At 45.5% G+C, this 11,875-nt stretch overlaps 1 protein-coding gene across 1 annotated transcript; it reads left to right on the forward strand.

Annotated features, from left to right (window-relative positions):
• The first annotated feature begins 2,452 nt into the window (after window positions 1–2,452).
• On the forward strand, window positions 2,453–11,084 carry LOC141937102 (solute carrier family 2, facilitated glucose transporter member 5-like). The gene is made up of 11 exons (XM_074854505.1): window positions 2,453–2,509; window positions 4,150–4,248; window positions 4,674–4,834; window positions 5,347–5,471; window positions 6,543–6,695; window positions 6,779–6,904; window positions 7,194–7,381; window positions 7,759–7,869; window positions 8,357–8,458; window positions 8,867–8,942; window positions 10,244–11,084. Exons 1-11 carry the CDS (start codon window positions 2,453–2,455, stop codon window positions 10,273–10,275), a joined length of 1,230 nt encoding a protein of 409 aa, XP_074710606.1. The 3' UTR covers window positions 10,276–11,084.
• Window positions 11,085–11,875: the final 791 nt, after the last annotated feature.

Below are 11,875 nucleotides of genomic sequence, written 5' to 3' on the forward strand. Positions count from 1 at the left end.
AATTCTGTCCCAAATGCAGGTAAAAATGCTGCTAATGTCACTCTCTTGGACATTTACTGTGGGATGTCCCCTAATAAGTCTCCTTACTGCAAGCATTGTGGTCTGCCTACTGCAGCATGGCTTACTGCCAGCTCCTAACCATCACTTTTGTATAGCTCACTGCTAATGTTCTCCAGCAGATTTGTTCTGGAAGATAAGCCTCCCCTCTGAATTATTTTGCCAGAGATATCAGGATTTCATAGGATCCGGCTTTGAGCACAGACAATTGGGCTGAGTGTGAGTAGTTCCCTGCACACGCGCATGGGAACTCTTAGCACGTGGTGGACAAGTGCAGAGGAGAGAAGATGCAGAGCTGAGTTAATGTCTGCAGGCAAAGGCACTCTGGGGTGAAGAGCAGATGTAAGAAGCTTAATATGTGCTGTAGCTGAAATTGAAAATGTGCTTGTAAAATGCCTGTAAAACTGGTTCTCTTGTTACTGGCTCTGTTCTCTGCCCAAGTCCAACAGGATCTCGGCTGTTGAAGAAGTTACACCCTTGCAATTGCTTTGAAAGTCCAAGAAGTTCATTCACCATCCTGTCTCCCTTCATTGAGCTCTTCCAAGATCATCCCAGTGCCAGTTACCTTATGGATGTTGTTACCAGTTTCTTGCTGTGAATGGCAAATACTCAAAATGTTCTGCTGCAGTAAGCAAATATTTCCTCTGATGAAGGATTTCTGATGGCAAACATACATGTCCTGTTTGATTTCTGTATGTGTCAAGATTATTTCTTCAAGCTCAGGGAAGGAGTTTAAAGACCATGATAAAGATTTCTTCTCTCTTATAATTACTGAGTATCAGAGTGGCTGTCATTCTGCCAAGAGCTCCCAGAAGAATGATACTGTCTTTAAAGAAAAGGAATTTCATGAAAGAAGTTTGTCCTCCTTGCAGCTTCCCCACCCCTGGGGCAGAACGGTTTACTTTCCAGCTTCCCTCTTCTGACTGAAGATCTGTGAAGGTGAGAACTAAACTGGCTGCTGAGTGAGCGATGGCCTGTCCCATTCATTTTGGGGTGCTTTGAGCAATGTTTGAAGGCAGCATGGGAAAAGCTGAGCTAGCTCAGAGTGTCTTGGTTAGTGCCAGCTCGCCACATCCTCTCAGTGGCAATGCAGAGGGGAAGGTGGGGAAAGGTGACTGATGGGTGAAATGAATATTCTGGTTGGCATCTCTCTTCGGTTAAGATGCCACATGACAGGTAGGACTGAAGCAGGAGTAGTTCCTAAAAGTCACAGGAGTGAGGTGTTATCCACTGTCATGGTACCCTAGCAAACGGCATCCTTGAGGACGTTAACTTACAACAAATGCAATAAAAGACAAATGACGAGAAGTCTAGGGACTGAGTTCCACTACCCTCAAAGCAACAGGGCTCTGTTCCCCTTCCTATTTTTAGAGCAGGATGCTTTCACCTGGAGGAAGGGAGGCTGCAACCAGTCAAAGAATGCATGAAAGAAACATGAACAACTCCTGTTGCCCAAGAGGATCCATTTTTTTAAGCTGGCTGTTACAGACAGACCAATAACAAAAAGGTTTGGTTCAAATTTCTCTGGTTGCTGGAGGTATCTGTGAACTTTGCATTTCTCTGATAAACTCTAGAAATGGTAGTCGGCTATTAACCAAGTCCTGGACTGTTCAAAGTAGTCTTGTAGTGTAGGAGGTTAATACTAAGCCAGCAACACGTGGCATACCTTGCATGTAGAGGGAAAGGAACTAATGTGATTTGGTGGAAAAACTGTTCTGCGAGCTGTCAACACACAAATGTGAGAGGATGAACCTGATCGCTGCGAACTGCAAAAGCGCCCTGAGCAAGTCGGTCCTGTAAGGTAGGACAAGCAGAGCAGTATGTGAGCCCAAGGGCAGATAGGCAATTTGTGGTTGCAGGGAGGGTTAATGCCAGTTCTGTTGCCCTGGCTGTTGCCAAGGCAGCTCTAACACTGCCCCATGTTCCCTGGAATGTTGCAGTTGCCAGGGAGCCTCCCTGGCTATGCTGTCCACAGCTGCCCAGGAGCTGCAGCTGGAAGGAGCTGCAGCTCGGTTGCTACAGACTCGTTGACATAGGTATAGCTGGGGGAAAACAGCTCATTTAGCAGTTTTTGCAGTAAGTCTGCCCCTTCCATTTGACCTGATGAGCCTGTTTCTCCTGTAGCTAGGAAGGACCTGTTTGAGTCAGGATCTGGCAAAAGAACATCTGATCTAGCGGCGACGGACTTGGACAAGGAAAGGAAAGGGAAGACACGAGGGAGTCACGCAGAGTAAGGGAACGATCAGACAAGAACAACTTTGGCTGATAGAGCTTCTTGATGGGATGTTTTCTGAAAAGTCAGAGCGGTTTTTTCTGTCTAGGGCGTTGCCATCCCTTGCGTTGTCTGTTTTGGCTACAAAAGCCTGTACTCGGTGTCTGAGATTCAAGCACCAAAATGAAGTTGAAAGGAAATAAGCCCAAGAACTCTGACAACAGTGGAGGTTCAAAGAGGGTAAGTATGCTGGACTCTAACACTCCCAACTTCAGCTTCCCACAGAGATGCAGAGCAAGCTGTCTGAGATCTGCAGGTACTTGTAGAGGAGCAAGATCAAGATCTTTTGGGCTAACATATCCACAACTGATCTCACAGGGAGAGCAGACGTGTATGTTCTTGAACCCAGTTTATGTCTATCTGCAGCACAGCGTTGCACTGGGTCTCATGATCTTCTTTGTCTGCAGCTGACCTCCCACGTAACTTCTGTGTAACTGTCCCCTTCTGTGTGTGAGTTTTCTTTTGTAATTTCTAATCAGGTTTAGGCTGCAGATGCTTCGGGATGGGGGCTGCCTTTGTGGCATCTTGCACAATGTGATGTTCATGTGTGCCAGATGTTTTCCTAAAAGTGCTGAATGTGAATCATTAACACCAGTGGCTCTTCTGAGCTCCTGGGATTTGTTTAATGAGAACAAGGCAGCCTACTTTTCATCACCAATGTGAGAATGTCAACAGTCTACTGTAAAAAAAAATATAGAATATAGCTGGAATAAGAAAGAAATATTAAAATAAATATAGCTGGAAGCCTCAGCTTCCTTCTGATCCTTACTCTGAGATGGACTTGAATTTTGATCTCTTGCAGCGCCTTAAACTCTGCCGATCTCCGGAGGTGATCTGCTAGAGCTTCAGAGGAATATGAGGAATATAAGGAGTACCAGCAGCTATTTGAACAAACGTTCAGTCAGGGAAGTGACAGATCCTTCATATGGGACCTGGGCTGAGTGTTGGGACATAAAACCTTGCAGACATGATGGTGACATAATATTGTATGCATTTGAATGAAAAATGACTGTATTGATGTAGCAGCAATAAGATACATTAGTGAGCTATAAAAAAAAAACCAACCCTGACAACCAAAACAGTTCAGTCAACACAGTCAGGCCAGCCTGAGGACTGAATAGTAACTAAATGGCTGTGAAAAACAAGTTGCTTGTAACCCTGAGGACTGTGTACCCACAAACATGGTTTGTGTTTGATCCTACTCCGGATGGCAATTTCACCCTTCTGTTGAACGGCGAAATGCTGCTCCTGTACCCCCCAACCAAACCCTCACTGGGCTACTTGCATTAAGTTCTAATTGGCTTCAGTGACAAGTGACAATGGGATTAGATCCATAGACAGCTTGATCCTGAAATGTGGGAGGCAGAACAAGCCAGCATGTGAAAGCAGAACAAATGAACGGGAAAGGGATTTTGCCACTTCATGCAAAATCTTTTCCTTTTAAAGCTTTCTTGTGCCAATATCCTGTGTTATTTCACTAACCAATTTGCATGTTGGAAAAAGAATAATTGCATACATTTTTTTTTCCCTGCGGGGTGGTATTTTAAGCATGATAACTTCAAAATTATTCATCATCCAAATGATCCATCAATACCAGGAAAGGGTAGAATGAATTACTGTTATGACTATGTGCAAATCAAGCAGAACAAAATGAGTTATATGAAACCAACCCATTGGGCTTTCTTTATACTGTAACATGAAGTGAAAAACACAGAAGGCAAGTCTTAGGGTATTTCTTTATTTTTACTGAATGCCATTTATGCCTAAAAGCCAAACCTGCTTCTACGGTGTTGTTTGTGTGTTTTCTTTCCCCTCTGCAGAAGATGACACTGACGCTTGTGCTGGTATCGCTGATATCTGGGTTTGGATCTTCTTTCCAGTATGGCTATAATGTGTCCGTGATCAATCCTCCAGCCCCGGTAGGTTGGACCATGACCCAGGAGCAGGTTTACAAACAGAACAAGGCAGGAGCGTGACAGTAGATGATGGGTGTTTGAGGGCAGATGCTTTGAGTCACCGGGCACCTGGTGAGAAGTGGTTCCCCCGGAAAGGGAAGGGAGGTGTTAAGGTGTATAACTCTACTGTTTGGACTTTGCCCAGCAGAGACGGGGCATGAGGAATGTCTTCCCTTCTGGAAACCAGGCAAATCCTATAAGGCAGGATAGCATGTAGTAACAGTTTAGTCCAGGCTCCTCCATCCCTCTCTTGCATTCATTCTCCAGCTCAGCTATTCTGGTTTTTATGAAGACATTTGTTTAAAGCTTTATGGCATTTGTTGTTAACTAGCTTTTTCACCATGAAAATTTTACTTACTGTGCTAAACATGCTCTGTATTTTGTTCCAGTACATGCAGGACTTCTACAGCAAAACCTACTTCAACAGGCACGGAGTGCCGATGGACAGTAGCTTCCAGACGCTGCTCTGGTCTCTTACTGTGTCCATGTTCCCTCTGGGTGGCTTCTTTGGATCGCTCATGGTGTGGCCTCTGGTCAACAACTGTGGCCGGTACGTGACAGTGGTGTTTAACATCCTTCACCAGCAGTTTGATGGGTTCAGATAAGACTTGCCTCACAGGTCACTCCAGCTTGCCAAGCCCGTGAGGAGCGTGACTGTGTCACCACCTCGATTGCAAGGCAGATGGGCTGGGGATTAGTTGCTGGACTCAGCAATACACGTTGTCTCTCACATGTAGAAGAATTTATATGGTTTCAGTATGGTCAAGGCCAGGCTCTATGCTGGGCACTGAGCCAGGTAGAGAGCAACGGTGAAAGTCCTGGGTTGGGATCTGAGATCAGGCCCGGCTTCTGCTGCTCGAGTTTCCTGAGAAACTTCAGTTCTTTTTTGAAGCCTTCATTCCCTGCAGGAAAAAAATGGGACAATCACCATTTTCTCTTTGATTAGTCTTTGGGGTAGTGATTCATTTGAGTTTTGGACAGCATAACACAGAGGGCATCTGACTGGTATTGGGGCCTTAAAAAAAATAAACTGAATCTGTCTCCTTCCCTATTACTTTGCAGAAAGGGTACTTTGGTGATAAATAACCTCTTCTCCATTGTTGCTGCACTCCTTATGGGAACCTCAGAACTAGCAAAAACCTTTGAAGTAATCATCTTTTCATGTTTTCTTATGGGAATATATGCTGGTAAGTGAGAGCTTGGATGGTAAAGGGAGAGCAATATATTCTTGGCTGTGTAAAGGTTTTTTATTCTCAGAACAGATGGTTTCACAGGTAGCATATTTTAGCTATACATTTCCATAACAATGCTGATTTGCTTGAATAACAGTTGTCATCTGCATGTTGCAGAAGTACTAAAGATGTCTAGTAAACAATGGCAGTGAGACTGGAATTTAAGATGTACAGAGGAGCTATCCTCTGCAATAAGCATCTGCTAGGCACTGGAGCTCCAACACCCAGGAAACCTGCTAATAATAATACATTTTCCCAGAAATCTTAAAGCAGACAGCCTGGCACGTGCGTGGTTTTTTTTTTTTTTCCCACATAATCAGGGACAGAATAATCCTTCTAAGTCAAAGACATTGGAGACAATGCCAGACCCAGTAATCCAGTCCTGGAACTGACTGATCTTCCTGCAGGAGAAAAGACATGTTAAAAGGGGGAGTGAAGGGTTCAGAGCCACTAGCTTTATTGCAAAGATGGTGGGAAGCCAAGGAGCAGGGTGTGTGTGAGTTGCTGTCATAAGTGGCTGTATTAGAGCTACAGGAATATGGAAGAGAAGCCCAGAATGTCTGGGTGCCCCATGCAGTACTGTACTGAGTGTGTGCAAAGCCAGGTTTGGGTGTAATATCGACAGCCTTGGCAAAGGGACAGCATTACTTAGGAACGGAGAGGTAGTGGTATAAACTTATTTATCTAACGGCTCCCAGAAAAAGCTAGATTCCTGGGCCTTTCTGAGGGCACCAGATGCAGCGATGGATTTTGTAGCTCTCCACCTGCTGAGTGAACTGATGCCATGTGCTTTGTGTCCCCATGTTCCACTGAGGAGTGAGGAAAACATACACAGCTTATTCACTGGCCAGAAGATGACATTAAATCTCCAGCTGGAGCAGAAGGGTTTGAGCGTGAGGTTTCCACATGTCCTGTGGTCCAGCAAGGATCACTTTGGTCTCACATGGGAACAAGGCTTTTTACTGAAGATGGTGAGTGTGCTGATGTCAGGCAGCTGCATGTCTAACATTGTTCTCTAACTACTAGGTCTGGCTTCCAGTGTGGTTCCCATGTTCCTTGGAGAAGTGTCCCCGAAAAATCTGAGAGGTGCTATTGGGATAGTACCCCAGCTCTTCATCGCTGTTGGGATCCTCGTAGCTCAGATCCTTGGTCTCGACGTGATCCTTGGGAATGCCAAAGGTAAAGCCCTGGCTCAGGACTTGTCAGCGGGCTCCACTGGGGAAAGATTTCTCACAGTTGTCATTTTGTCTCACTTGTTGCAGGCTGGCCTGTGCTGCTGGGGCTCACTGGCATCCCATCACTAATTCAGCTCCTTACATTGCCCTTTTTCCCTGAGAGTCCCAGATATCTGCTGATACAAAAGGGCAATGAAGAGCAAGCACGACAAGGTACAGCATCATCCTTTTAACGAAAGGGGAGGTGGAATGGGATAGATCTGACTGTGAGACATGACTGACAGCAGTCGGCAGTGAAGCAAGCGAGTGTGAAATTCTTCACTGACATGTTGCTGGTGGATGGAATTCCTGCAACATTGCTCCTTTCTCTGCGTATATGAATCCCTGACTTCCCACCGTGGAAGAACTGCAGCCCATATTGTTCTGTCTTGATTTGAAGCAGGAGAGCTCACTTGTAGACCTGCTCTCTGGGGTCCATAACATACCTTCCTTTCCCAACTAGCTCTGCAGAAGCTGAGAGGCTGCGATGATGTGGATGATGAGCTAGATGAAATAAGCCTAGAAGACTGGTCAGAAAAGGAAGAAGGGCATTTGGCTGCAGTCACCCTGTGCACCTTCAGAGGCTTGCGATGGCAGCTCGCCTCTATCGTTGTCATGATGATGGGCCAGCAGCTCTCTGGGGTTAATGCGGTGAGTGGGAAGGGCCCGTGGGGTGAGTAACAAAGGGATGGGACTTGAGAGTGGATGATGGGGGACAGTGCTGCACAGGAGCTAGGACACAGGAGTACCCCTTCATCAGGGACACTGGTTCTGTGTCACATTGTGGTGGGTTGACCCTGGCCAGTACCAAATCCAGTACACACATGTACTAGATACAGAGTCAAGCTGTCCTGTTAAGGATAGTTTGGATGGTTTTGGAGTAAGGTGCTTGTGCCTGGATCCAAACACCAACGTCTCCAGCTCTTTCAGGCTTCTGTGCACCGGTTCCAGGATGTCAAAGCAGTCAAAATGAGACTCCTGTGTTTTGCCTTTGGTCACATATAAACACAGCTGTGGTTTTGCTGCAGGTCTTCTGCTACGCAGACAGAATCTTCCAGTCGGCAGGTGTGGAAAGCAAAAATGTTCAATATGTCACTGTGTTGATAGGTGCCGGCAGTGTCGCCATGACTTCGCTCGCTGTAAGTTTCTGTTGGGGCTCTTCAAGTTCTAGCCTGTCCAGTCTCCCCCATCTGTCGCTCTTTAAATTAGGTTATGTTATTTACACATACTGTGAGCTGCTTTGCACAACAGACGCCCTGCACTGTCCCTTGGCTGAAGGCAGCTATGTTAACCAAAATGGTTAATCACGATGATTTCTCATACGCCTCAGAAGTGTTCAGTCTCTGGTGTCCAGGCTGATACACCCTTTTTTGCTGTTCAGTGTTACCGTGCAGGGCTTCCATGCAGTTCTCACTGGGTCTGGGTACTGAAGAATGGCCTGGCTGTTCTCTCAGTCTTATTGACACGTCCAGCTTTTTGCAGTTCCTGGGTGATTTCATGCCCACAATCCATCAGTAGGTGGTAGAAATGTCACTGAACTTCTTAACAGACCTTAATAAATCTTGCTGGAATAAGAAGTGCTGTGACCCAGGTGTCTGATTTTTCACCTTCTTCTGTCTCTTTCAGGTTCTTTTTATGGAATCCCTGGGGAGGAGAATCCTTCTCTTTGCTGGCTTTGGATTGTGCTCTGTCTCCTGTGCAGTGTTAACCTTGGCCCTCAGTCTCCAGGTGTGTAGCTGACTGGCTCAGGTGATCCTACCTGTGCGTTTCTGGACCTTCCAGGGAACAGGCCGTTGGTATATTTTGAAGTTGCTTCTATACCCTGGGGGGGAGAGGACAGTATGAAAGGTCTCTGTATTTGTGTATCTACCTAAAGTAAACCCAGGAAAAGCTATGATCTTGCTTGGCTGAATACTGCTTTAAGTACATCATGTTCATAATATCCGTTGCATCCATTTGTTGGAAGCAAGGATCATACTCGGGCTGGGATTTTCGTGGCTAAGTATGGACATACCTGGCAATGGAGGGTGACAGTGGCTTTAGAATGCCTTCAAATCTTAACACAAATAGTGCCTTGAACGTGTTGGTGATGTTCAGAGAGGAACCACCTCTAACCTGTGATTAAATTCTTCACAGACCACTGTCTCCTGGATGTCTCACCTCAGCATAGTGTGTGTTGTCGTTTACATCATTGGACATGCCATCGGAGCCAGTAAGTATGCACAGCCTAGTCCAGTCTCCTCCACAAGTTGGGTAAAGCCAAGTGTTATGTTCAGTTTCAAATCAAAAGCTTTGTGGAGCTAATCCAAAGAGATAGAATCACTTTTCTGTGTGGCCATGCACCTTGTTGATTGTCAGCTAGGCTTATTTATGTTCCAGTGAATTGCTGGCTGTGTCCATGAGGCAGGGGAGCATCTGGCTTTCGAGAGGAAAAGCAAAGGCACAGTTGTGCTTGTGCTGGAGATTCCCCCAGTAAGATCAGGAGCTAAACTGTGCTGAGATAGCCCTACCAACTGGGCAGAGATGTTGCGTGCTTGCATGTGTAGGCAACCGATCAAACTTGAAGCAACTCGCATTACACGTGTGGCCCTGCGGATCACAATAAGTGATTAGTAATGAAGTGATTAGTAATGAAGATAAACAGCCGGTGGGGAATTAATGGGTGCCCACGACTTACCGCGTTCTGTCCTAAGCCTCTGTCCATACTCGCCAGGAAAAAAGAGACTAAAGACCCTGCAAACCCGCTCCATTATCCTGGACAACCTGTTCTAGTAGACTTGCCCACCGTGGGGCAAGTACCCCTAACCCTAAAAACTCCCATCAATATTTGTTTGTGGGTGGCTACTGATGCCCATGGGAAAGAATACCGCATCAATACCAGGTGGATTGTCCCTTCTTTCTAACCATCATTGTTTTGTCATGTATATATGTGTTTTACAGAGCATTGATCCTGGACAACAGGAGACCTATGTTACTTTTAGCACTTTCAATGGTTGTAGGCATTATTGGCTAGTTATTATTTGTAATCTGCTTACATTATTATATAATTTGTGGAATCATACCTGCTGGGTGTGGAATAAATCATTGCCAATCAATTACAATCAACAATCCAGGAAATTTTACAGGTACATTTAATGAGTCCACTTATTGGAAGGCTAACCTGGAGTTGTGCCTTAAGTTCCCTTATTGGGAATCACCTCCAAAGTAAAGGAAGCCTGTGAGCCACCTGTGACTGCAAACTGGTGCTTGCAAATACCAGACAGATTACAGTGCCAGCTCATATAACTGGATGTGCTCCTGACAACACCACATCCATCAACAGCAAGATGCAGTCATCAAAGACTAGTTGAAGGGGTCTGATCCCACAAATTAAGCATTAATGAATTATACCTGAATATTAAATTGTATTCCCATTTAAATCCTTATAGACCTGATAATGTCATTGTGTAACCTCAAATAGTTTTAGAAAATTTAACTTAGCAATTATATGTACTAACAAGATATGCCTTTAAGGAATTAAAGGTGCAGACCCAACAAACATCTAAGATGACGTTGCAGAATCTGGCTAGCATTGCTGAAGGAACATGGACTGTGCGGTGTGCTGAATCTAACTGAGGGAGAATGCTACATCACCATGCACAATGCCACCACCTCTATAGAGGAGACCGTGCCATGATGAAGATGATCCACAACGGGAAGTGAGAACCTTTTTATTGACTGATGGACTAGTTTGATGGATGGAACCCTGGGTCATGGGTCACATCACTGGGATCCTCAGGACTCACGGGGTGGGGAAGATGGCTTGTAAATATTAGTATTGTGATATTATGCAAATTTTTGCTTTTAATAGTATGCCTTGCAGCAATTAGCTATATGCTCTCTCACCTTCTGTCTTCCTTTTCCCTATACCTTTTGGGATCACAACGGTCAAAGAAGAACTTGGAGTGTTTGAGTCACGGGGTGGGATGTGAGAGACAAGAAACCAGGCCTGCGAGAAACTAAGAAAAACAGCCTGAGAAAGCAAAAGTTGAGGCTGATCAAAGAAATGCCTCAAACACTCGCAAGACAAAACTGTGAGTCACAGGGTGCATTCTGTGGAGGTCGAAGCTGATGAGCCTGCCCGAATAACACAAGATGGGACTGGAGGAGGGAGCCCTGTGAAGACAGGACGGCTCTGCTCTGGGGCACCTGGCCAAAACTTCAAGGGCCATCTGTCCGGTGAATGACCTTTGCTTCATTATCCACGAAATGCATATTAAAGTTAACACCCCTCAATATGCTAACGAGGGCTAACATGATCATGCTAATTACATCATCCCATGAAACACCTCACCCCTCCCCGTACATGGGATACGTAGGTATGTAGGTCAACCTAGGGGATGGACCCAAGTTAAGTGGGTATAAATCAAGAAGGGAAGGGGGGCGGGCACGGCCTGGGAGAGAGAGAGTGTAGTGAAGCGAAGAAGACAGATGCCAGCAAAAAAGACGGATGTCTCCTGTGCCTCCCGGAACCCTCGTCGGCAGGATCAGCACAGAAACCCAGACCGGTGATCTGTATTTCCCCATTCCCTCTATCTCCCTCTTTTCCCTTTCCTATTAAGCAATGCAAGGCATATTATATTGCTTGCCACAACTTGCTATATACTTAGCCAACTATCGTGTGTTCAATTAGTACATTGTGAGTAGTTAATAAATGTTTAGACTTGGAGACTTGTTGTCCGCTCCATTGGGGATTTGCGAATCTGAGTCACTTGTCCCCCTCGTGTGAGCGGGACGTGACACCTGCGCATTGCCTCCTGGGGGTGTCTTCGGGGGTCTGTTGGAGGAAGGCTCACAGTCCTCCTCACCTTGTACTTTTCCTTGGAGCATGTGCAGATTCTCTTAGCCAATTTCTCGAACAACAAGAGTGGTTCCCACTGGTTTACCACCTCTATCTTATCTAAAAGCACCAGTCTATTAGTTTCTACCGCCCATATATGGCTATCTATCCACTACAAAGACTAAACTTGCTAGAACCCATCTGCTTTCCAAGGACATGTCTCTTATTTTTGCTCAACATTGTATTCTTGCTAAGTTTCCACAGAACAGTCAGGGCAAGCAGGATTATCAAGCAATATTCAGAAATCATTATAAGTTGCTATAAGT

The sequence above is a fragment of the Strix uralensis genome, chromosome 37 (assembly GCF_047716275.1).
Source record: "Strix uralensis isolate ZFMK-TIS-50842 chromosome 37, bStrUra1, whole genome shotgun sequence".
Taxonomy (NCBI): Eukaryota; Metazoa; Chordata; class Aves; order Strigiformes; family Strigidae; genus Strix; species Strix uralensis.